The sequence below is a fragment of the Amia ocellicauda genome, chromosome 2, assembly GCF_036373705.1.
Source record: "Amia ocellicauda isolate fAmiCal2 chromosome 2, fAmiCal2.hap1, whole genome shotgun sequence".
Lineage (NCBI taxonomy): Eukaryota > Metazoa > Chordata > Actinopteri > Amiiformes > Amiidae > Amia > Amia ocellicauda.
Window position 1 is genome coordinate 12,142,824 of NC_089851.1, and position 27,858 is coordinate 12,170,681.

General features: G+C 35.0%; 1 protein-coding gene across 7 annotated transcripts in view; it reads left to right on the forward strand.

The window, feature by feature from the left end:
* The window catches only part of LOC136764593 (receptor-type tyrosine-protein phosphatase mu), a 224,168-nt gene that overhangs the window by 34,515 nt on the left and 161,795 nt on the right, over positions 1 to 27,858 (forward strand). For all 7 annotated transcript variants that reach the window (XM_066718779.1, XM_066718788.1, XM_066718797.1 and 4 more), the window contains exon 2: positions 18,929 to 19,051. In XM_066718779.1, coding sequence (XP_066574876.1) covers positions 18,929 to 19,051 — 123 coding nt within the window. The remainder of the gene's footprint in view (positions 1 to 18,928; positions 19,052 to 27,858) is intronic.

A 27,858-nucleotide genomic window follows, 5' to 3' on the forward strand; every position in this document is an offset into this window, starting at 1 on the left:
CATCTATATCTTTAGCATTCCAACAATAATCCATATCCTATAGATGAGCCCCTTTTATAGATGGCCTGGGAATGAGTGGGCAACAATTCTGCAAGAAGTATTTGAAGTTATATTTGGCAGTTGAGGAATTGGGCGTTTTATATTCCTCACAGCAACTGCAGTCACACAAAAGGGCTGTCTGGGAAACTTAACCAGGTGACCCCTGCCTGGCCTGGCCAGTGCGGTGCTGCTTTTGAACCCTTTGGCAGCTGTGACATGGCTTATTTTCTAGGGCAGTGTAAAGTCACTGGGAGTATAAAAGGGGAGCCACAGGAGCTGTGGTTCCTTGTTGTTATCAGTGGTATGGTATATGGGGGGGTTCCAGTCCTCTGATACACAAAGATCATCAAATTAAATGGGTCTCTTGCAAACAATACTGCTCTGTGAACTATTGTTGATATTGTTAGGACAGTGCAAGGCAGCAGGTAGAGCCAGGTTGGGTTTTGTAAATCATGTCATATTCTTTAACACCGAAAGAACACTAATGATGATCCCAGCTGTTATTTCACTAACACCATAGTAGAACAGAAGGGAAAAAATCCAAGTATGTTGTCTCCATCAGGTTACTGATGATAATAACATGTCCGTACTCTTAGTGGTATCTTACAATGTCATCTCGTAGAGATCCCATTGTCATTCTTCTTATGATGTATAGCTTGGGATTACAAAACACTTTAAAGAGAAGAACATATTGCAAAAATAGTCAGAACTACAACAAACTCTTTAATTTGTTATTTTATTGATTCAAAAGATGATGAACACAGGTGTATTGAAAATGTTTAGTCTTGCATATAACTTGGACAGTGTGCTAAGAAATGATTAACATAATTACTGTTATAAACTCTACAGACACAATAGTATTGTTTTTGGGCATTTAAAGGCATTATTATATGTTAATTAGTGCTGGACTCTGATATGATAGTTGGCTGTCTGTTTTTCTGTGTGTTATCCTACAAGTGGCATTGCGTTAGGAGACGGTGGATTTGATAAACAATCATGTTTCCATAATTATCCATTTTTAATGAATGTACTAATCTTAAAAAAAAATATTGTAATATGAAAACAATATTGAACATATTAAATTAATCTATGTATCATCACTGTAAATGATACTGACACGGCTTTTCTAAGGATTACCCTGTATTATAGTTATCCTGGAGCAGCACTGATTTTATTTTTTCATTGGTAATTTTTTTCTTGTAAAATAAACAGGATGTCTGGATGTCTGACTGACATTAAACTTTAGCAATTTGACAATTTACAAGACAGCTCTCAAACTGTAATGGTATTTTACCAAAAGCTGCTTTTCTTTATAAATCCTTATATTTAATCCCTTGGACCAGTCAGCAAGATGTTACCCATGGATTTATCTTTGATGGCGCACAAAAGGAAAAGGCAGAAATCTTGTGAAATGAAGAATGTATAATAGGCAACTACACATTGTGATTTAATAAAGAGAAGGGCCATTGATACCCAGTTTACAGTTTACAGCTTACGTTTGTGATAGAACTATCAGTGTAAGAAATCATTCCCAAGATCTTGCATTCATTTAAATTAACATGTATAAAAGTTAATTCAATGTTTTTTTTTAATGCGTCTTGTTACATCAGGTGTTGTCAGCTTTGACACCATTTTCTGTTCTACAGCTTTTTCTTTCCTCGTACTAGACTGTTAACTAGTTTTGAACAGCATGGAAGAGATTTCTTTTGTAAACTGAATCTTATTTTGTTTATCACATCCACTGAGCAGTACACCAAAGGCATAACCACCATGGCTTTCCTTGGTTTCCACTAAATTGTACAAGACTGCTTATTACAGGCTCAAAGTGTTCCAAAAATATGTGTGGATTTTTTGGGAATGACCAAAGTCAAATGAAGGATATCAAAAATTTTGCCCATCACATTTTGCCTGAATAGGAAGTAGAACAGCACGTGACACGTGTTGAATGCTACTGAATTAACCTGCAGTACACAAATAAGTGCAACACTTTCTAATTAACACCTCTCAAACTTCATACGTTTTGCGTCCTTTCTCTTAAATAAGTATATTTAGTTGCTCCCTGCATTATTGTACCAGGCTCAGTTAGGTCCTATTTGAGTAAACTATAAGTTGCTTTTTAAATAGAGATATCGTAAAGGGAATCATGAGATCAGATGTCAAAAGTGACACAGTTATAAGTGGTGCTGAAAGCAGGAATTCTGATCTCCATACTTTTAAAATGCGATAGAAGGCCTCTTCACTTTTAGCATCTGCAAAGATTAATTGGATTTTAAATTTCTCTGTTACACCATTATTACAGGTTACAGGTATTAAGCTGGTCTGAATTTCTGTCTAGATTTAAACGGCGACTTATTCAGGTCAGCTGCAAAACAAAGGCTTGTGCTTTTGAAGTAAGGATGTGAAGACCACGGAGAAGCCTTTGAAATTCCCCAATAGGATTAAAACCTGTTCACCCAGGCCTGCCACAGAAACTGGACTTTACAATGGCATCTCCATATGGATGCTGCTGACATTTTTCTGCTGCTCTTTTATGCTCTTTGACCACTTCTGAGGAAGTATTATTTTGAATGTGTTACATGATTGTAAAAAGCTTCATGAACTGCTGGTTCTTGTAGGTGTTCATGTGATAATTAATCTTTCTTTAACAGGGTTAAGTAGGAAGAATCCAAAGCCTTTAAAATGACAAATAAAAACATCGTATCCATGAAATAAGCTAATTAATTAGTTTAAGTAATGCCAGGGATTTACAAAATGGAATAGATCAATGAGACATATTTTCTTACTGTAATGTGGCATTTGTAATTTGATGACAAAGCCATCAATATCTAGAATTCCTTTAAAATGTATTTTGTAGCTTTTCAGCAAATCTTTACCACTTGTCTTGAAAAGCACAGACATACTAGCACAGTCTAAATCTTGTGGGGAAAATAAATATTCTTACAAAGATAGTCATTATTTTCTGATCTGATTTTTTTCAAAGCAAAATAAATGATGAAATTCTACATATTGGATTTAAGTTACACAATGCAAAGAGCAACCTCTTACTTTTTCTGTGGTTTCACAGCTTTAATGTGCTATTGACTTTTGTGGGTTTTGCTCAAAAGCCAGCAGAGAAGGGCAAGCCGCCCTGGAGTCTGAAGCTGTCTGTTTATCCAGGAGACGGGGGGTCGTAGAGGTGCTATCCCAATCTTTATCTTCAGATGCAATCTCTCCTTTTATATGGAGCAATGCACCCCAGCAGCATAGTAGCCCAAAGCTAATCAAATGGGAACAGGCCAGGAATAAATAATCTTTCAAGTTTTCAGATTTCGAGCTTCTGCCTTGTAGTGAATCATTTCAGACAAAAATAAACTTCCATCATGCTTTTCTGTCAAACCTGTGGGAAACGGAGACAAATGCAATTTGCTTTGTTGGTGGTGAATGTGTTTATGTATGTTCTTGTTTGTTTTACTGAACAATGAAGGACCTTAGGAGCCCCAAAGTATAGGAAACACAATTTGGATAGTTTGTAAGTGAGGACTGAAGGTTGTTGCTTGTACTTTAGTAACATTTTTGCATTTGAGGTTTTCTCAGGAATGTAGAGATTAATTAATGAATGGAGACCTTTATAAAATGTCTCATCAATATAGCCCCTAATACATTTATAATTGTTATTTCATGTATGGTCATATTTTGTATTTTCCATTCTAACATTTGCAAAAGGACCTAGTGTATTGTCATGATTTAATGAGGATATTCTAGACCCATTTTATATGTAAGGTGTGCAGTTTATCATTGCTTTCACTGATTACCTGAGATTAAATTCACTCTTCAGGGAGTGAAAAGCTACACTGCATGCCAGAAATGTCCATTTCTGTTTCTACATTATTTCTGCCAGGGTCTGCTCCATATGGTAGGTGCAATTAATGGATTTACATACAATTAATTTGAAAGGCTACATAATAAAAAAACATATATATTATTTTGTAAAATGTTGCTAGACATCCAGTATTTATGTTGCATGTCCTGAAAGGAGCATTTTGTTTAAGTACATGATTAGATGTACCATTTCATGTAGGTTGTTTGTGTATAACAAGATTCAGTGCAGAATCCTGATTAAATATCATTTTCCATCTGTATTAAGATTCAAGTTACATGTTTGCTTACATTCCAAATCTGGTGTCTTCTTGTGGTGGAAAAACTCAAGGTGGAGTAAAATTATAATTCCCAACTAATGAAGACTAAAGGCTCAATGCATATATCTATATGTATAAACATACACACACACTATCTTGTGAGAGCATGCAAATTCATGAAGGACACCATTCCCCCTTACCCTTGTGTGTTTCTCCCATACAGAAAAGTAGTATTTCAAAGAGTTGAATGGTCTCCTGCGATGCTGCGTATGTTTAGGTACATGGGAATGCAATGGGTGAAATGTGGGAAAGCCATCTTTCCTGGCTAAGGAGAGTTCACCGTAACTTCTGGTTTGGGACATTGGCAGTCTGCTATCATGCAGCTGTTTTTTATGTATTCAGTTATTATAAATATATTTGGAAGGTATTCTTAAATAACACAAACTTTTTGTTAGTATGCTCCATAATACGAAACTACTGTGAAGTAGATTTTGACAAAATATACATACAGTTCAAGCTTTTCAAGTTTTCCCCATAAAGCAACATGGTTATGAATTGTCTATTTGCAGCTCTGGTGTGGATTCATATTAATTCAAAGTTTCAGATCACATTTGGCACACTTCATGCCATAACAATCAGAATAAAGCAAAGTGACAAGAACAGATTTGTAGAGAGAAATGTCAGGATTAATTAATAACCCCAGAGGGTTACATTTTAGCGAGGTTATTTATTTTGTGATACTGACAAACATAAATTATGCTGAAGCCCTGTCTAGTTTAATAAACATGTTGTCATTTTAGAGCAATACGGTAATGGTTTAAATTTTATAGGAAAGCAATCTTTAGATTTCAACAGATTCGTTCGAGCCTTTGGCCTGGATTAAATCAAATCTTCAACCCACCTGCCAATCTCAAAATCCAAACCCAATATTAGGTAGCTTTCCATTAGATACCCGCTAAAAGCCAGGGGCAAACACAGAACTGCAATCACAGGACACATTTGCTCATGGCAGTTGTAAGGTGGGTTAAAGTTTTTATTTTTATTTTGACTATCAAATACAATATTAATATTCTGAGGAAACAAAAACTGATGTAATTAGGCAAAATTTCCCTACATTTGCAATTGGAAATCAAATGCATGCATAATAGAATAGCACTCTAATATTCACAATATACATTTTCTTTATTAATACTGAATAAATAATATGTTAGCTATCTGACAGAAAAAACAAATCCAAAATGTAGTTTTTATATCAGTCAAGTGGGAAAAAATAGGTCTGAAACTTAAAAAAATAAAGATATTTCAGTTGTCTTGGTTTAGGTACCAAGGTGGAAGAAGTTTCCTACCTGTATGGCCTATAATTGATATTGGTTCTCATTTAAGCTGTGTATTAATAATAATGCAATGAAAATAACATTAAGAAGCCTTTGTTCTTTTATTTTGTAATCTTTCTGAAAGGTCTGACCAACAACACGGGTGTATGGCATTCACATGCACTGTATTGCAAGGCAGATATGGGACCAATGAGTGATAGACCATGAATCGCTAGCGCAATGCAATGCAGTATTGTGGAAATTTATGGCCAAAAAAAAAGGTCATTCAGCTGCTGCATTTGCATCAGGTTTGAGGATGATGAAAGGAAAATGAATCCTGCTCTCCATCTTTATTTTAGTTATCTGATTAGAGATGTCTAAAAAAATGAGCCATTAACATTGTGAGGATTTATAGTATAGCTTTCATGATGATTTTTTGGAGATTCATTGACTGGGAAGCCATTCAGCAAAGTGTGGAAGATACTTACACTTCATACTTTGGTGAATACTTTGAAATTGCTCTGTCTTTTTTATGTAATTGTGTCTGGAAGAAGTAGAGCATAAAACTGTCTATCAAACCCTTCCTGGATCTGTTAGCTTTGCTGCCGCAATACCTATTAATCTGTAGTCCCTGTAGAGTTTCCATGGGTCTCAGCAAGGCTTCACCAAGTAAAATATTCTGCATCTTAGAGGTTAATCCAAGTGGGTGTTATATCAACCAAAACATACTTAAATGTAAAAGTTTTAAACCTGGTAGGATGACTTTCAAAGTAAAATTTTCTGTACAAATAAGTTATACAATGTCACACATTTTAAGTAGATTTTGTTATGGTCTATTGTATGTTTAAGCTACATTTAATTCAGAAAATGGTGAACATGTTTGAAAATAATGTGATATCCTTTGTGTTAACTCAGTCTTCAATCAGGTTGGAAAGTTTGTTGCAATGCCTTTATTACACGCAGCGTGGAGAGGAACAGTAAATCAAGAAGATCCCAAAGTTGCTCTGACTCCATACAAAAAGTCAGAGCCTTTTATACACACACAAGTCAAAGATCTGGTCATAATTAACAAGTCATTACTATGTTATCTTAAAAGCTAGCTAAGCAGAAAATATATCATTATAGGTAATATTTCACAGGTCAATACATGGTTTAGGGAGCAAACACTTAAATCATACTGTTTGACATTGTCTCCAAGATGCTCATCTAAATAACAAACAGAGGTCAAACTACCTTCTGGCCTGACCCATATCTTTCTTAAGTATACATGAAGTAAACCTTGTGTGAGAGGCATTGCTCTCTTCCACACCTATATGCATCTATAGGGTTAACTAGTACTTCTGGAAATTCACATTAAAACCCTTTTCTGAAAACATTTTTTTTTTTTTTTTTGTAATTAATCAGCTTGTATAACTTATTTAAAGGGACTATTTTGGAAATGGTAGGCCTTAGCTGATCCTTCACCAATTATGGATTAAGGAAAAGGCATGTATGGGAAGCTTCATGACAGTTCATGTTCTTCTATATTGAAAGATCTAGACCTCCAACAAGCCTTTTAGTGAATATCTAGGTGATATCTGCTTATTTGTGTTAAGGGAGCAGTCTGTAACAGCCTAAATTTTGTCCCAATCTGTTCATTACAGCTGTGATGGGCTACGCTGACACTAAGGGTGCACTACAAACTGCTACATTGTCTAGGGACTTCTTGTAAAATGTTTTAGACAGTCGTCGTCTTTTTCTTAATTGTATAGTGTCAGGATGTTAAAATGGAGATAGATTTAGAATAATTATTGACTGGAAGTACTTTATGAGTCTGGGGAAAGTGAATGACAAAGATATTGCATTGAAATTCAACATTGCAGAGTGTTCATCTATCATAATTTAACAAATGGAAAAATGAAGACAGCCTGTCATCGCTCATATCTATTTAACTGCACTCAGGAGTGCATTAAATTGTATTTAACAACTTTTATCTTAAGTGCTTTACATAGAAAATGTCCTATTGGTGGTGGTGTTTTTCATATGAAGTTATTGGTCTTGCTTAATTTTTTTGTTTACCAGGGATGGCAAAGACAAGTTTTATTTTCATATAGTTGCATTAAAGGTTTTTTAAGTGCTTGTAATTCTGGTCATTACTCAAAAGAGATTGCCTAAAACACTGATCATTTGCAGTTGATCTTGACATCTTGATCTCTTGTCTATGGATTACGTCTTTGTAGGTCCTATGCCTAGGAGCCCAAACATAAATATAATTCCTTATGTTTTTTTGAGATCCCATTTTGGTTAGGCTCACAGTTTGAAGTCTAGGTTTGAATGATTTACACATGAGCAAAACAAAGTATTTCTAAGAGGTCTTTGTTTGTCTTGTAGAGAACATATTAAATGTCACATTCATCGTACTACAGTAAGGTTTGACTGGATTAGAGCAGACGGCAGAAGTGACATATAATAACCCACATGTTCTTTACTTCTCACATATTTTATATGATGGTTGGCAAGACACTCATTTGCTTGTTCATGTGGCAAAATATGAATAGTCTTTTTCTCCTTTATAACATGTAGGCTTAGCCTTGTTTAGTTGCAGACATTTGAACCACACTTGAACCCCAGTTCTATAAAGAAAAGGTATTTCTCGTATGTGGGGGATTTAAACCTATTAATTATGAAAGCTAAATAGCTTATAATTCATTTTGAAGCTGCTGAACACTAATAGCACCACTATGACGGGTTAAGACTCCTGCAAAAATCAATATTTAGAAAATGCAAATGGTCACACATTTGTAGTAATGCAACAGCTTATTGGAAAGCTGGATCTCTCTCCTGACTTGCCTAACTGATGTTGTAGTTTTGAGACTGACACCCTTTAATTCAGTGAAAAATAAGTAGTGAGTTAATTGAAAGTTATCAAAGTAGGCAGATTAGCTCCCTGCTCCCTGACCGGACTGATAATGCAATTATGTGTCAGAATCAGTCAAAGACAAAACTGAATTTTAAAGGTGAGTCTTTTGTTAGAGTAATTTTAGTCCTTAAGAAAAAATTTCCCCAAGAAATACATTTCTAGCAAATAGTGCAAAATAGTGTTCCTAAAACCATCTAATAAACTTTTCTCTTAACTTCATTGTTCTGAACAAAAAGTAATGTGGTAGGTAATCGGGTTTCAAGTTGGTGTTAAGGCAGAGGGATGTTTGTAAGGTTTTAAGCAAGAGTGATGCAAGATTGGGGTTTGTCCTCTTCCCGATGTTGAGTTTTAATCTCCATTTAAGAGCACGGGTCCAAACTAAACCAACATGGGCTGTTCAGATGTACATTGATGTGCCCCTGTAGTATTAAAAAAGGGACTTCCACTTCTACATTAACGCCTATGATTATTCCTAGATTATTCCACTTGAGGAATTAATTACAGATTTGCAACAAAGAGAAATAAAGTGATGAACTGAATGTAGAGAGTGATTTCCAATGTTTGATAATTCTGGCCATTATCACAAAGGTAAGCAGAGTCTTAGGGTGAAAATGCATCAATTTCTGAATTGTTTTAAATATTTGTTTTAGTGGTAAATGCGTCCTGTCATTGTTATTTTATTTATTTATTTCAGCTGTTTACATAATCGGGCATTCCTTATCTTCTACATCAATTCTTCATTTTAGTAGTAACCAAATTTCTAAAATATATTTAGAAGCCAAACCTTATTTATGCTGTTATTTTCCAAAGGATGTTTTTAGTGTTTTTCTTAGAGGGCAAATAATTATATTCTGTCGACCCAAAGCAACAGGCTTGCAGCAGAGGCCTTGTTTAGATCTGCATCTGGAGGCACAGTCAGCGAGGATTGAGGATCCAGCTCGTAATCCCGCCAAGCCTTTGGTTAGCACCACACCACTTGTTCTTTAACTGAGGGTTATTTTTTCTGGTACAGCTTTATTTAGCCCAGCAGCCCTGGGGTTTGAAGGGATGGAATATATCAGCAAACCTAGCTGGAGGTCTCTTGTTTTCTCATTAATGATTTCAGCTTAGTGTTAAAAATGGCACTTTGATCCATACATCTTAATTAATGATTTGAGGATAGTGATAAAACCATAGCCTAATCTATAAATCTTTATACCTTGCATTTGTTGCAGTGGAGTATCATTAGCAACACATCGCTTTGATACATTGGACAAATATCTGAATTCATGCAATGCACTTTCTTCATTTATATTCTTGAACTTTGTACATTGCTGTGGAATGTTCTGTCAGTAGAATCATTCACTTTATACTTAAAAACTGGCTTTGGTCAAGAACACTGTTATAAGGAACTATTATTGAGCGAGCCATTTAGTTTTTAAGGTGATTACATTTTTGACTGTGCATGTGAGACTCAATATGAGCATATTATGATTAATTATATCTGGCTTCCCAGTCAATGGTCCATTATTATCGTCTGGTCCGATTTATTAGGCTTAATGCATTTCGTTTTTTTTATGTTATTGATAGCAAAATGATGAACTCATGAGTTCCTGAATATTCTAATTAATATTTAAATGATTTTGGCGTCCATTATTTTATCTTGATGCTTCTTAGGTATTTCTATTTGTTTGATTCTGTACTTTTACTGATACCATAGCAGTAGCGAATGAGTGGGGGATGGAGCAAGAGCAAGGGTGCTTGTGTTTAAAAGGTTTTTCCCCTGATGTTTGTTTGGCCAGCCGGTGTGCGATAGTATCTATGTGGTAAATCTACACAGGGGTACTTTTGCTAGAATTGTATTTGTACTTACCCCACAATTAAAAGTACTTTTAATATTGTCTTATTGGATTACTAAAAAAAATATTTTAAGGTCTTATTAAAGGAACTTTGAAATAGAAATATGGATAACAATTCGGGATTTAAATCTTAATTTTCTCAATTAACAATAGTTATTTTAAATATGAATACACAGTATCATAACTCAATCGAAACAACATTATCAACATTAGTAATAAATACCAATAAAATTTATCATCAATTAAATCATCAGAACTATAATATAAATCAAACTACAGAAACGAGTTCATACTTTATATGCGCAGTATACAATATATATTTAGACACATTTTCCACTAAAATGGAACAAATTTGATTAAGTACAAATACCACAGGGTAGGTAGGATTACCCCCGGCTAGATCTACCACAGAGTAGAATTCCTATACCACACTAGTGCTGGTTTTTGGCCAGGCGGAGCACCTGATTAAGCTGCGGAAACCCAGAGCAGTATATATACACATTGTAAAAAAGCTATATGAGGAATATACTATATGAAGAAGCCTTAAATTGAGTTCCATTGGAATACATTTCTAATTAATTCCAAGATGATGTAAAGCTGATAACAGGTCTTGCTACCCTTTTAGAAATGTTTGTGACAGTGTGACCCCTTCTTCACTCAAAATACTGAGTTACATGAACTATGCTGCGCTTGTTTAAATATGTAGACGTCCTTGTCCCTTTAGTAATGCAGAGAATTAAATTAAAAAATAAATATCCCAATAGACGGCATCCTCCTGCTATTTTTTTTTACAGTGTTATCTGTTGGAGGTGCATGCACGTGGATGACTAGGTAGAAAAGCCATTGAGCAAATGAAAAAGATTACCCACGGAAATCTAACTTCAGACTTATTTCCCCAAATCAATGGGTGCGATGCATGCTGAGATTCATAATGATAATGAGATTGACTGTTTAAATCCTTTCTAAAGTTCAAAGCCTAAAACAGACAGTATATACAAGCAATCCACAGCAAAGCCTTCCTACCAGGGGCTTGTGATAAATAAGTGAAATAAGGTTTGACTGAAATGGCTCATCAGTCCCAAATGGGTTTAACAGCAGGATTTCAGGCTCAAATAGACAGCGGTTGAGGGAGATATCAGACATTGGTTTTAAATTACCTGAGATTGCTTTGTGGTTTCTGTCTTCTGGGACACGAGAAGACAAGATGTTCATTAAAATGAGCACAGCCATAGAGGACGGGTGAGCAAAAAGTACACTTGTGGTTTTTAAGCTGGAGGAGATAAAAGGTGTAAGGAGGCTGTTAATAGCTGAATTGGCAGAGGGGGGAAAAGGTACTAGGACTATGATTTTTGCTGAATTGCCTGTTACTGAAAAATCTGTTAGTGGTGTTAAGGATGTGAGCTGATTGTTTTTAAGTAACACATTTTCAGTCTGAGGACAATGCAATGACTAAGCAATTAAAAAGACAAAACCAATACAATGAAAATCTATTATTTTTCCCCCCATGACTGCCTCCTTTTGAGCCTGGCTGCTGCTAAAGTACCCAAAATGTTAGGATAAGTATCACGTTCATAGTGCTTCACAGGAGAGTCATGTGTAAATTAGGATAAGCCCAGGCAGGGATGTAGAACAGCAAATTACCCAGCTTGGGCTTAGTAAGTGGATGTGGCCTGGATCTGAGAGGCAGAATTAATCCTTGACTGCATTTTAATAAATTACAAGTAGGATGGATTTTATTTTTGATTGTATTTTTTTCATTTGAGCATGTGTATGCTTTTTCATTCACAAACAATTTGGGGTGGAAATGTGTTTAAAACCTTGACCTTGTTTCAAATCACTTTTATAAAAACTTCTAAAAGCTATACTTTTGTTTAAGACCCCCTATAATGTTGGTTCAGAAATACCATGAGGATGATTTTAGGCTATTTAATGTTCATTTTGCCTGATGAATATATTACCACCCTGGTGTGCGTTTGAATCACATTTTGTGAAAAGCAAATTGAAAGCGTAAGTACTGTATTTTGTTTCTCCTAGATGTGTCAAGGGATTTGCAATTTGCAGAGATGGTGGCATTTCCAGGTAAAAGAAAGTACAAATTCACAGTGTAGACGTCCAGTATCACTATGTATTTAAGCCATAAAGACAAGCGAATGATCAAGAACTGCAGTTACAGAACTAAGGCACATGGTCCAAAGCACACTCTTTTTGTGCATTCATTAACACCAGCACACAGTCAATGGATTCCAATGGTGTAAGCCTAATTGCAATTATTATGAGAGGAAAAAATCTAACACAATCTACACACATGTGCATAGCAATTATCTATAGCATCAGTGAAACTTTCTGTCTTTAACATTTAATCAATGCCAGGAATCTTTCATCTCTGGACATTTAATTTCCTAACAGTTTGTCTTGATAAGTTCATGTCCTCCACATTGCAGATGTCCCATGCTATCTTAATATTTCAATATTAAGCTGTCTTTACCAAAGACAGGAAGGACCTCTTATTGCCTGTTAAGGACATGTGCTTCCAGTAAAACATGCTGGTAAAAATAACAGGTGATTATTATTGTGAAATACAGCATTAAAAAGACAGTGCAGAACATCCTTTATAAAAGCAATAGAGCAGAGCAGTGCAACTAAAGAGTTAAGCATGAACTGAAGGACCTAAACTGTGTGGCAGGGAAGAGCACTTTTGGGTTGTAAATGAGAATCTAATCAAATTTCAGCAGGGCACAATTAGGAAAATATGAAAAGCTAATGGATTTAACCTGCCTTGAATGTGTTTGGGGGCATGACAATCCCTATTGGGCATTAGTAACCTACACATATCAGACAAAGAAGTTCTCATTGCTCATCGACAACATTCTCTTTTAGGTCTTTGTGTGTGTTTGTATAAATTATGGAAAAGAAAAAAAAATGAATCCATAGCGTCATAAATTATTCCATAGGATTGTTCATGCATCGAAAGTAATCAAGTTTAAGCTAAAAATATATAAATTGTAAGAACAAACAAAGTTGATCCCACTTGAAATTAAATTAGCGATACCAAAATAAGATGTATTTTTTAACATCCTCATGTACTTGTTTAAATACATACATACATAGCATTTCCCACTAGTAATTTGTAATCTCTTTCCAATCCATACATCGACATTTCCTGCATAACTGTAATTTCGTAGTATATACTTTAAATATTTTTTTCTACAGGAAAAAAAAATAAGATGGTGGGTTTCCACTAATGTGTGTAACTTTGTCTCATCATACTCTTTAATTTGCTTAGCATGTCTTCACTTTCCCAACTGCTCAATAGTTTATAGTTTTTCAGCATAAGTGCTTTTTTGTTTTGTTTTTTAACCACATTCAATTTGTCAGGGGATGACCTTGCAGTGTGATGATTAAAACAATTTGTCTTAAAAGGGTTCATACTCAAAAGCTCCTGCTGTATGTATTATCTTGCTATATTTCTGCATTTTCTTTAAATTGTGTACACGCATTCATACACAAGTACACACTGTTTAAATATATACACACACGCAAAACGGGCAGTGTCTTCTGTGTTAAGTTTACTCTTTCAGCAAGTGCAATAGTGAAAGTCCTTTAAAGTGTGTAAAATCTTTAGATTTAAATTGGTTCTGATATGTGGAGTTCTATTGATCTCTGTTAGTGACTAAATGGCATAAGAAAAAAATATATGCTGTGTAATATATATATATAATGTAACAAACTAAACCGTTTACAAAATATATCTTGTGACAAATTTGAGTGAGATTTAATTTGTAATTTACAGTAATACAGTGGGGTACATAACTTTTTAATTTTAGAGCAAAGGCAGAAATTGCAACATGGCATTTAAAGATTGGAAAAATTCATCAATAATTACTTAACTAGAGCATGGTAATCCTTTTTACAACCCATTAAAAAACATGTATTTTTTTTAATTAGATCTAATTTTAGGTTATAAACAGAAGTAAATGTTGGTGTATTTACATAAAACTTAAAACTGGAAATAAGAATGTCCATAAAACACAGAGATGTGGTTAGCTATGCAGCGTTTCAGAAGAAATAAGGAAGTTAGTCAACTTAATCTCCTAATCTTTACTGTTGCTCTTTCTTGACTGTGATGCCTATAAGCCAAATAGATGTGTGACAAACAAACAAGAAAACCAGTAAATCATCACAAGCGAATCTGTTCCTGGAGACAGCTGTTGACATAATACATGTCTTTTCAAAAATGTATATATGTAGAAAGCGGTTATTAAGCATGTTGATAATCACTGATTTGAGTTGTGTTTATATGCATATGTGTGTATTATATATTTTTTAGCAGAACCCCTACCCAGGGCAACTTAGCTGTATGTATGAGCATCTGAATGCAGCCTCAAGTTAGAAAGGTTTGCCATTACTTACACAGAACACGTCTCCTGAAACACCCCACACGTATACTGAGAATAAAATGTGTAACGAGTTTTTAAAATATGGTAGGTTTTATGTAGTTCATTGAATTCCATAATTCTTTCTGCAGATTGTAATGTCTGGTAATTTCTAATGTTTCTATTATACATTTATTAAATCTGTGATGCTTTGTGTTCTGTATGAAACGAAAACTGCCTGATGCCGTTGATACTCGTGAGATTTATTGACATATCGTAGCATGCTGCTGTGTCAAAGCAAATAACACAAACTAAATATCTGTCAACAAAAGGGGCCTGTTCAGTGTCAAGCTGTCTTAAGGGAATGCCTTGTTCTGTACATTCCAAGAGCCTGGTTCACTAATCTTTTAACTGGAGGGATGAGGATTCCTGTAGTCAATGTGGAAGATGAGTTCATTAAAAAAATGATGTTTCAAGAAAAAGCACATTTAAATTGTAAAACATGTTATCCTGTTTTAAAACACACCATGTGGTTCCAGACTGGGAGCAGATATTCACCCTGCTACCACTGTAACTTAACTGTAAACCGATCTGAAATATACATGATTGACTATGCCTTTTGTTATTTTGATGCTCTGGCGCACACATATCCCACATGAATCCTGTAAAGAAAGTAATTCCAGTCTAGGGTTTTCCAACTGCTTTAACCATCTATCCCTTCTGCTCCATTTTGACAAGCCTTATTTAATTGATTTGATTTAATTAATCCCATTGTCAATTAGTTGATGTTAAAAAAAAATACTTGAATAAGTTAGAAGATCAGCAGCAGGGAGCGCCTATTATACCCACGACTGAGCAGGTCATATGTTTTTGTATTTTCCTATGCACTGCAAATAATCATATAATTCAGCAATAAATACACAATTGTGACCCACCAAAGTAGACCTTATGGCTGTATTTCAGATATTTGCCTTTTATTTTCATTCACAGAAGGATAAGGTCAAAGAGAAAAGTACTCCAATATTAGCAAAAAATAATAAAATCAAGTGGTCTTTAATCCTTTATAGACCCTCTAAGATAAGCCAACAGAACCAGTTTCTATTATGGGGACTGGTACTATTTATACATCAGAGGGGAAAATCTGAAACCTAAAGATTAAAAAGATAATACATGAAATCAACTCTTATTTTTTCCATTGTTAAAATATAATCAAACACTTGGCTTCAAGAATGGCAAAATCTAGTTGGCTTTTACAATGGTTTAAATATGGTATTTAAAATGTATTGCTCACTAATTATTGAAATGGACATAACACAGCAATTTCCAATTAGCAGGGAAGCATAGCTGGTGTAGTCAGAATACTTCTCCCTTAGCCATTATGTTCAGCTTATATTTAATAGAAGCACACAAGTTACAGCAAATTGATTCTATCAGTAAAGGATAAGAACCACAGTGAACCCACGACACTAATGAATAAAAGAGATATCTCTATGCTGGCAAGTCTCTCTTGACTCTGAGGCTCAGAGTGAAACACTTTCATTCCTGATGCCATTGATTTTAATATCAAAAGGGAATAAAAGCTACTTTATCCAATTTGTCAAAGGCCTGTACATTCTGTAAAATCAGATGGATCATTAAAGGCTAGGAAGAAAGCTACACACATGATGAAACGAGTGAAGCCTCAGCAAGTGGTGTATAATCGGGTAGTTGAAATAAACTGTAGTTAGTATATTAATAATGTTTAGCTGTGTCTTTTGTATTAATGGATTTTTTTTTCCATTTTAATTAAGGTGACAGGGTTGATACATTAAATAAAATTGGAATTATTAAATAACTAGCTTGAACTGCTCACGTTTGGCCACATTTTATCTGAAGTGCATAGGAAATAGATTTTAATTTTTTTGTTTGATTCCAGTTTGTATTAAAGTCACTGAAATGATTCCTCAAAGACATAGCTTAGTTCTGAACCAATAAAAAGCAAGCTGATTATTAATCTTTCTTAAATCTAAAAAGCAGCTTAGAGAATAGTAGTAGTTTACTAGCATAATCATGAAAAGCAGACACTGTAGATTAAATTCATGAGTCTTTTATGAGGTTTTCAGATAACTGGTGTTTAGTGTCTTTGTGATGCCTGTGAAGCTGAATTCTATTTGAGCAGAAAGCAAGGTTTTATTGTTTAAGGTTAGGGTTTCAGAGCCACTCATTTTCTTTTTTCCCCAATAACTTTTTTGACCAATGCACTTTAGTGTGAACTCATAATAACCTTCCCATAAACAATACAAGCTGGTCATCCCTTCACATATTGCTTCCAGCAACGCTTGACTAGCTTTGATTGTACTATAGCTGAGTTTCTATGAAAGGCAGTTTGTGTGTGTTTTTCTGAAGGCATACACACCGTAATGTGGGGCATTTTCTGTGAATCAGGTTGTTTTCTTCAGATTGAAAGATTACTCTCTCTAACTCTCAAACAAAGGTTCAAATATGTAAGGAATTAAAATGTAGTTGACACAGCAGGCACACATGCTTTATTCATATTAACCAAACAAGTTCCGAATTCAAATGAAAATGCTTCAACCTCTGCCGATTTACTAAGAGTCTTTGGCATCATCATCCTTCCTTCTATGCAGCCAACAAAGCTGCCTGTCTCTTGGGGAAACCACCACCCTTCATACAACATAACATTATGTTGATAAAAGATCATTTAGATACAATTCAGTTTATGCAATGTTTTAACAAAAAGGGTGAAAATAATAGATTGCGTTTGTGGAATTTTTTAAATCCCAATTCCAATCTTTTGGTTTCTGGCTGTACAGTCTCACTTATTATGAAGAATTGATGGTAAGCACATGAAAATGAACTTCATTGTTAAGAATGACATAAGTGAACAGTCGTTTAACTTAAACCATTTAAAGATCATGGTAAGCATTAATGAGTAGTAATTTAAGAACAAAATTACCACCACACAAAGTGTGTATCTGTTCCTATCCACATCAATATATTCAATTATATAAAATGATCCAATAAAGAGCTTATATTTACTCATAACCTACTCCCTGGGCAGATTTAAAATGCACGTATTCTCCTCCATGTTGGTTACAGTGTAAACATTGGACCCATACTTGCATAACTGTACACATTACCAAAATGAAAAGCAAAGATTTATCTAAAATGTTAAGAGTTGAAGTAAGCACAAAAAAAAGAGAAAAGAATGAGTATTATATTCCAACTGAGATTTTTAAACCTTTGGCTAAATGCATCTTAATAAGTTTCCTTTCTTTTCTCTGAACATTAAAATTGACAACTGCTTTGTTAACATAATTGTACATGCTATGATGGCTGGAAGTTATAATTTGTACAAGAATGTCGTTGTAGAAATAAATTACAATTCTGTCAAAATAAAAGAACACAACTCAGAAATCTTAAATGTCAGTGTGTTATAGGTGATGACAGATTTTCCACATGCATATATAAATGCTTAAATTACATGCCTGTTGGAATTATTTCATATAAAATCTGACAATGTGACAATGTGTATAGTGCATCTAAATATACCTCTGCCTTATTTTGTAGGAAGTTGTTTAATTCCACTGCATTACTGCTGTATGTTTTTCTTTTTTGGGGGGTAAACGCAGGATTTATTTAAAAACATTTTAAGACAAAAAAGTATGTATTGATATCCAAAATGATTCCATGAATTTAATGTAAGCAAAAATATTCTGGAATATTTCTCACAATTTGAAGGATTTCAAAGCTGTTACAGACGTACAGTGTGTTACACATTGCTCCTTGCATTGTGCTTTAAAAAAATATGAATTGTGAGAATCTACACTGTAGACTTTTGCACACCTGCTTTGGGAAGCTTCAGATTTCATATAATATTAAAGATGCATATTATTCTCCTAGAAAGGAAATGATGCTAAGATTCTAAGGATTAAAAAAATAATAATAAAAATGAAAGACTTTTTAGTGGCTCACCACAGCTCTTGCAATGTCTACCCTTGGTGTAGTTTTACTTGTAAAATGGGAAATCTAAGAGATTATAGAGGTTCCACAATAAAGCACAAAGAGCAACTGCTACAAACTGCTGGCTGATAGGGAACTTAATTCATGGTTGCTAGTGCAGCTGAAAACACTTTACAATGATGGAGTTTAGTCTGTTCACACATGGTGATCAAGCTTTTCTAGTCTTTTATAATAAAACAGCTTGAATTTGAATTTGGGGTAGACTGCTGTATTATTGTTATTACATTGCATTCTCACAGCCCTCCCAGTATTGACCTCCTTCTTCAGTAGCTCGGTTCATAATCAGATTTCTGAAGTGGCTTAATGTATTCTTCTCGTTTCCTTACAGGTGACTGTAACTTTGAGAACTCGTATGTTACCTGTGGATATAGCCAAGCTAAAGATGACGACCTTGATTGGGAGCAAGTCAACACCAAGGAGAAGCCTTCCTCGGATCCATGGATACCATCAGGTTTGCAAGCTTATTCTTTCTCAGCGAGATGTTTGCACAAAAAGGTCACAGTTCAGATATGAACCTTGAGAAAGGGGAAATGATGAGAGTGGCCCAATTAGTCTGTCAACAGTGGAGCAGCATACACAGGGAAACAAGATAAGAGCACTGTGTGAATGTTGTGAAAGGTGTGTGAGCTGTCAGTCATTAACGTATTGTAATAATTTCCATTTCGCTATTTTGAAAGCTACAAAGTCTGAAAATTGATGTCTGAAATTGATGCATAAAAAATAAAAAATAAAATTGAAATGCTTATCAAAAAAACCTAGTATAATTTCTTTATAATGTACTTAAAAATATATATATTTTGTTTAGAAGGCATTACAAATCTGCTGATCCATATAGTTATACTAGGAAATTATTACAAAAAGAAAGTTCAAACATAATTGATCTGTGCATTGCCCAAGAAAAGGCTTCTTCAGACATGTGCTCATCATATGGAAATATTTAGAAAAATCAATAGTCATAACAAATTATATTCATGTTCACCGACAATATTGATTTTAAGATATTTTTAATAACCTGATCACTTAATTTGTATACATTAAGAGTTAAAGACCAATTCAGCACTACATTTTAGAAGAGTGCTAAAGTTTGGGTTATGCTTTGCTGTTTCATTCGTGTCTAAGCTTTTATGGCACCAATGCATTTACATATTTTACATCTTTACAAAACAAAAATGCTATAAACTTCTCCATTTTGTAAAATAATAATCTCTAATATTTAGAGCCAATGTTTAATCTTTAAATCTCTTGGGTTGCCTGTATATACAGTGGGTAGGGATTGTGAATTGGTTATATCAGATTGTACATTCGCTACCTTTTTGTTAAACTCCTGATAGTAACACATTGGTGTTGGCACTGCACTATTTTGTTTAATGTAACCACTGGGAGGTTTTTATTTTGAAATATACATAGAGCATAATTTTTTTCAATGTTTTCTCACACTGTTTGTGTCAATAGTTCATATAGTTACAGAGGCTCTTTGGAAATGAAGTGCCTTTGAAACAGTACTGAAAAATCTTACTTAATTATACCAGAGAGCACATTGTTTCCATTATGGTCTCATTTACCAGGAATCAGAACTCTACTGCATTTTTATATTTTACAAAACACAGGTTGAAATTGCTTTTTATTTGATTTTCAGATTATGAGTTTTTACTGTTTCATGGTGTCAGCATTTCCTGGGTTGAATCTGATAGAAAGGTTATTTTAGATGATAATAAAGGTAGCTTTAGATGAATTGATATAGCTTGATTCTTAAATCTGACGCATAATCATTACATGCTGCATCGCTTTAATGCAAAGGCTGTATCGAAGAAGAATTGCTGCTTACTCCTTTGACAGTAGCAGAATTAATTGCAAAGACATTACTAATTTCAAGCCGTCTGCACCAGTAAGCTTATTGTGCGCAACATGCTGTTAGCAGCTCAGAAGAATTACCTGACAAATACAGAAGTGTTTACTTTTCCATTGGAATTGATTTATGTCAGTACACAAAAAGGCCACCAAAGGTTAAAGCAGTGCTTTGACCTACAAATTCACATGCATGTCAGTTTAATTTATGTTTTCAACGGATAGGTCTATCTAAAGACTTACATTTGCATTAAAATTTAATATTGTCTTCTCCCCAGAGGCCCATGATGGGTGGGAAGCATTTTCTCCTTGATTGCTTGAATTTGTTGCAATTAGTCATGTTGCTATACCGTGTTTCTACAGTAACTAATATCTTCCCAAAGTTTAATTTATTCTCTGAGTTTTATTAAACCGATTACATATTTCAGACCTCTGATAAAGTCTGTAACTCAGCCTTATTTATGTGTGTTCACATGTTCAGGGAGAATTAAACATTTTCCTTTATCCTACATGGTGGCAATATGGTGAATTTTTCAGTTGTTTTCAAAATACTGTAGAATGCCTAACACCTGCTAGGGGAGGTTACGGGTTAAAATGGGAAGAAGAGATGCCCCCCCTTTAACTATGAATGTGCAAGCAGAACTGTGAAAGCCATGAGTGATGCCTCAGATCTCGTGGGACTGAAGAAGTTAATTGCCAGATTGATTTGGTTGCAGTCGGGGTGGGCTGCAAATGGTAGGTGCCTCTAGAGTATATGAGTTAGAACTGGGTTCAAGGTAAAACCTGAAAACACTGGCACTGCAGCTACGAAGTGTGGAAAAATATCAATTGAAACACCTTAGGAAATGTCTGCTTTCAGTTCATATCTAATGAAACCTTCCAAACGTGTGTGTGGATTACGGAACAATAGTTAATAATATGAATTGTACACAAATTGTATGTAAAATACTTCTTCACTAGGATAGCAATTTAGAGCACATTTGTTATGATTTTCTTCAGCTATTTATAACATTTCTTAGCAAGGATTGAACCTACTATTGTCCACTTCAGATTCCAGAGCCCTGGCCACTACTCCACATTGGTTCTGTGTGATTACCATAGTCAATTGGAAGTGAATGTTCTGACATCTGTAATGTTAAATTTACAAATAAAACAGGCATCATTGCACAGGTCTCTTAGTATTGCTGTCCAAGATAGGAAAATGTTGTAAGCCATTTATATTTGATTTAGTATTGCTGCGTTTTTTTGTATTTTAGGAGGAGATGTCACTATGATGGCAGACCAGATATTTGTAGATATTTTTGTATTTTTTGTTTGGTGCGTTTTGTAATCTATTCTGGTCTGTTTTTGTCTGAGCAGAATTCATCCACATCCTGTTAATCTAAAAACTTTTTTTTTTTTTTTTTTTACCTTTTAAAATTGATCTGTAACTACACGCTTACACTTCATGTATGTTTCTGTGATTATGATTTGAATCAATTATAGTCCAAACAGTCACCCTTGCCATTGAAAGCTTGTAATGATCCATAGCTAAACACGCTACAGCGTTAAAACCTCGACTTCCCCGCACGGCTCTGCTTTGCTCGGGACCGTCACCCCCATGCCTCATGTTGTTAGAAAGAGAGCCTGTAAGATTGTATTCTTGAGCACCAGCTGTACTCTCATCTGCCCAGGATCATCTTATAATAGATGGATTTTTAGCACACCGAATGAGTATGTGTCCTTAAAATGATTACTCACTTCAAGGAGACACCTTCTTCCTGAATTTGATCTTTTGCCTGCAGACATGGAAGGTGTTTCTTTGCCGCTGTCACAGTACAACACAAGGGAAATGCTAGCATTTTAACCATCATAATTTAATATTGTAATATAGCAAAGTAATAACTTAACCTTCATTTAAAAGCCTTTTCTGAAAATGTCTGAAAGGACAATTTCAGTTTTCATGAGAACTGATTTTCAAGTTTGCGCTTTGAAATTGTGCATATTCCTGTTTATTATTGCTAGGTGTTGGTGGTTAATCTCAGTCTCTCATACGAGAACTTGGGAAAAAAACCCATACATTTACATGTTTACTCGGTACAATTAAAAATAAGACTCCAAACATTATGTAATAAGAGTGTAATTTAATCAAGACTCCCTGGAGATGAGTAAATTCAAGATAAGCAATAACATGTCAGCTATGAGATCACCAGCCTAGATAACGTGGTCAAAAACATATTAATACTTTATATGAGCTGTTTTATTCCCCTTGTCAGAATTTGAAATGTATTTGTGTACCTTTCCCATCTAGAGTTAGATTGGGAGTGCTACAATGTTGAAGTCATTGACACAATGCTCTGTTTATCTTCTCATAGTCTCAATATTTCAGCAGAATGTAAAATGCAAATCTTCTAATTTATGATAATAATTTTTTCTGTTTCTTTTAATGCATAGCATTTTTGGGTAACCATATGAAAAAAATACGTTCTTTAAAATGCACATTTAATATATGGAATTTTAGAGAAAAAATAATATTGTGAAAAGCTATGGCTATAAATCTAATGTTAATCGAATTGTAAAATCAATTCATGTGCACCATTTTTGTATAAAACCGACAGACGTTTTGATTTATTTACGGGTTTCAAATTTGGAAGCAAGATCTTGAATTAATTTGAGACGAATACTGAAAATCTATCTGCTGAGCTGCTTGTTGGAAGCAGAGTAGAAGTGACATCACTCCTTTCCTGTGTTGTGATTGGCTTGTAATGCTGCCATGAGCCTGGTCTTCTACTAAATTCCAATCATAGTGTTGTGCATCTAATTGCATAGAAGCATGTTTCCTATTTTAATCCAATGAAACCAATAATCTACTTTTATAATCTAAACGTAGACCTGGAAAAGAGCAGCTCCTCACCAAGGAAATCGTATGGCTTTGCAGCAGTACGATTAATATTACATCGGGCTTACATCAGAAAACATGCAACACAGATTGAAACTGAACAAACATGTGGGCAAAACAGTTTTAACATAGTGCCTTGTGAAAACATATAATTATAATTATGACGTCAGTGTCTCAACAAGCAATAATGGCCCACTGATAAGATTTGGTATTTGGAGTATATGAAGCACACTTCATTATGATTTTAATCTTAAGATCTCAAAATCTCTCAAATCAAATAGTTTTGACAGTGCTTATGAAGTAAAGTAATATTAATTTAAGGCAAAAAGTAAAACCAATTATTCTGTCACTGACTTAGAACTTATTCAGGCCTTGGACCTTGTCTTTGTTTTCAAAATGGCCTATGTGTCGAAGCAACCATTTGACATGAATCTGAATACTTTATTAAATATGTATGTAAAAATGAAAATGCAGTCATCACTATTGAAAACTATGCTGTTTTCAAGCTTTCACAATACTGTTCTAAAAATACTCGGTGGATAAGGTTCTACACCAACGACTGATCCTCAGATTGCAAGCTGTAGGTATTCAGGATTATCTAAGTAGATGGATTATGAACTGGTTGATGTATAGGAAACAGAGGGTGTCGATTATAGGAGTTGCTTCTAACTGGAGTGAGGTTGTTAGTGGAGTTCCACAGGGATCAGTACTAGGGCCTGTGCTTTTTCTAATCTATATTAATGATCTGGACTCTGGGATAGTTAGCAGCACAGGCTATTCAAAGGGACTTCAATGTGGACAAATGCAAGGTATTACATGCAGGTAACAAAAATGTGCCCTATAATTACACTATGGGAGGAATAGAACTAGATCAAGTAACGTATGAGAGACCTAGGAGTCTATGTGGACTCCTCACTTTCTCCATCCAAACAATGCAGGGAAACAATAAAAAAGACAAACAGGATGTTAGGGTATATTGTCAAAAGTGTAGAATTGAGAACAAGGACAGTAATGTTCAGACTGTACAATGCACTAGTTAGAGCTCATCTGGATACTGTGGGCAGTTCTGGGCTCCACACTTCAAGAAAGATATCGCTGCTCTAGAGGCAGTTCAGAGGAGAGCAACCAGACTTATTCCAGGTCTGAAGGGAATGTCCTACTGAGAGACTGAGGAACTGAACCTTCTCACCCTGGAACAGAGGAGACTACGTGGGGACTTGATACAAGTCTTCAAAATCATGAAAGGCATCAACCACATCAAACCAGAGGAGCTTTTCCAGATCAGCAGGGACACACGCACCTGGGGACACAAGTGGAAATTGGGCTTCAAGGCATTCAAGACAGAAAACGGGAGACGCTTGTTTACTCAGAGAGTCGTCACAATCTGGAACAAACTCCCCAGCGATGTGGTAGAAGCTGAAAATTTGGGAACATTTAAAATCTGACTGGATAGGATCCTTGGACCACATAGTTATTAATGGACACCAAACAAGCACTATGAATCGAATGGCCTCCTCTCGATTGTAAACTTTCTTATGTTCTTATGATTTGCAAGGGCCTAAAATCTAACGTACCAGTTATTTTATAGTAACCATTAAGTCACTTCTATTGAAATAAAGGATTTAGATGGTGATCCCAGTCAAAATTCAATCAATCACGTGCTGTTTTAATCATGATAATGACTAGGGAATATATTATTTTCTGTTGGTTGAGTTTTGTATTTTGGATCAATCCTCATCTGATTTTTAAGAAGGTTATGATGACCAGTGGAGAATTATTTTGTCTTTAGATCAATTTTTTGATGGTGAGAATTGCATTATCTTTTCTGTATACTTTATGCTGTATGTTAAAATAAAAATCTTGCAATGGTATGTACTGTAATAATAAAATAATGCATATTCTTTCATAAAATGCATGCATAAGATTCCTTTATAACTTTGGCCCAAGATTATGTCATGGTCCAGGTTGCATGTATTGTAACAACTGTGACCAATATATTAAAATGAAATCTTTACAAATAGCTATACAGCCTAAGGGCACCTCTTATGAACCAACTAATGATTTCCTTTTGGTCAATAAGTCAAGGCTACAAGCTTTCTCTGGACACTTGTTTGCAATGCTATTGTTTACAGTCCAGGTTAAGCCAATCTAAACATTTGGGCAATGCTGTTGTAATGCTGAAGTCAGCCAAGTGTTACAACAGTCATTGAAACCTGTCTTTGCTCCTGTCTTTCCAAAAGAAGCAGGGGCTACAGACTGCGTAATATCCAAGCACATATTACAGGCTCCAGAAACAGCCGTTAATTGTAAGAACAATGTTTGGTACTGATAGTGCCTGTGATAATATGTATTACTTGGCAACGTTTCAGTACACGTTATGCACCACAGGAAAGAAAAAGAGAAAGATGGCTGTAAGTGTCCCTGGGGAGATGACATGATATCCATCCATGGGTGAGAAGAATAATTGGGACTACCTTGTGAATAAAGATGACTTTATTACATTACTGAAGTTCAGGGCGCAGACCGTTCGGAGCATGCTAAGAGGTTTTTATGCCCACATGTGCTGAACACGAACACCAAGTTATACATCTAACTATCCGAGTGCTTAACTAACTATAGTGATGCTTCGGATGATGCTTTGTTAATGTGCATATTGTGAGGCAGACATCTTTATAATTCATCATGACCTAATCCCAGAGATGCTTTTTTTCTCGCCATATCTGCATATGAATTCAGTGGCAGAATTGTTTTTTGTTTTTGTTTTTTAAATGTATTTGCACAAATATGGTCAGACATGTTCATGTCACTTATACAGCTACATAAAATGTATTATAATTGTCGTATAATGGCCCTTTATCATACATTGACAGCAAGGTTGCATAGAGTAAGAATGAAAGTGCCGCTTGTTTGGGAGAAATTCTGTTCAGAAAAAAAATATGCCTGTGACATTTTACACGTTTTACAGAGTCAGCAAAACAAAAACTTCTAATTTACAATTTTTTGAATAGGCACGGCATCCATTCCATTTTGTGTTTGTTTTTTTCATGTACGTTCAAAAGCAGTGCAGAGAATTGCTCAGCCTTTCAAACGAAAGACAAAAGGATGGATGGCCATAAAGAAATAGTTAATGATGAGAACTAAGTAAATACTGTACGTCATTGTTTACAACTGTTCTCCTGAGACTCCTTTCTTAATTATAATGTAGGGAAGAGAACACCCTTGTTTATCCTTGCGCCCTGGCATGATTACATGGTGCACTCATTTAGGGCTATTTAGCCACAGCAAATGCATGGACATATGCTTGAGTGACTTAATTGTCCAGCTGGAATCAGAGACTCAATTCAGATACAAACATCACTTCCATCGGCAGCTGCCTTATGAGCAAAGCAATCTCACTCGTGCTTTATTCTGTCAATATAACCATGGCAGCATCCGGAAACTTCCATGCTCTGTCTTGATGTGCAGAACTTCACTGTGTGTTTTCATTCACATACATGGTTTATTCATATTTTCATATCATTTTCTATCTGCCTATCATGTTGAATTGAAATTATTAATTGGGAATTTTCAATGTTTTATAGTATTGACAAATGCAGTCAAGATCAATGAGAACCAGTTCAAGCCATGAGTTTTATAGTTGACCAACATGGCTTGTCATGGTTTTGCTTGCATTTGTGTATGACTATGTGTATAGAATCTTAAAATGTGTGTGTATACTCATACATGTGTATTTGTGTGTGTGTGTGTATGTATGTATGTATGTGTATATATATATATATATATATATATTAGGGAGAGAGCGACAATGTGGTTGAGTCTACTCTCTGAGTGAGGCGATACTTTGTGTTATTGCTACAGGGACTTTTATTAATTACAAGGCCATCTATTAGCAGATACTTTTAAATGATTAAATAATACCACACTAATTCCTCCCAAATAAACAATGATAATTAAGAATCTTCTGGGAATTCTCTCATGTTTAGTTTTATTCCTAGTAGAACATTTTAACTTATTTTCTTCACAATTTAAACATTGAAAACATTCATTACAGTTAAGAATGGTACTTCGTCTGTCCACCAGTATTCTAATGCCATCCTACATCTTGTCTGTATTTCGTTGTATTTCATTTCTCCTTTGGCTACCTTCACTGATCTGCTGTGTATGTAAGGGCTGGTTAATTTTGCTCCTCTATCTCTATCACTCTGTATGTGCTTGACCTCACTTTTTAATTTCCAAGGGTGGCTCCCTACTTGCCCAAAGAGGACCTGTCTAAGCACTCTCACTAAGCCAGCGTAGGAGTGTAAGAGGGGTCCTACTCAACAGTGCAGCTTGTATATTAAAACTCAGCCTCAAGCTAGTTCCTTTAAACTGGTATGTTGGAGAAGGGGAGTGTCCCTTTATTTGCAACACTGGAGTTAGATCCTGCTGTTTGTCAACATTTACAAATAGAACACAATCTTGGAAGGAACCACGAAAAATGCCAACCCATGCATAATGAATACAGTGCTGTCATTAAACGCGTAAAATGAAAATGA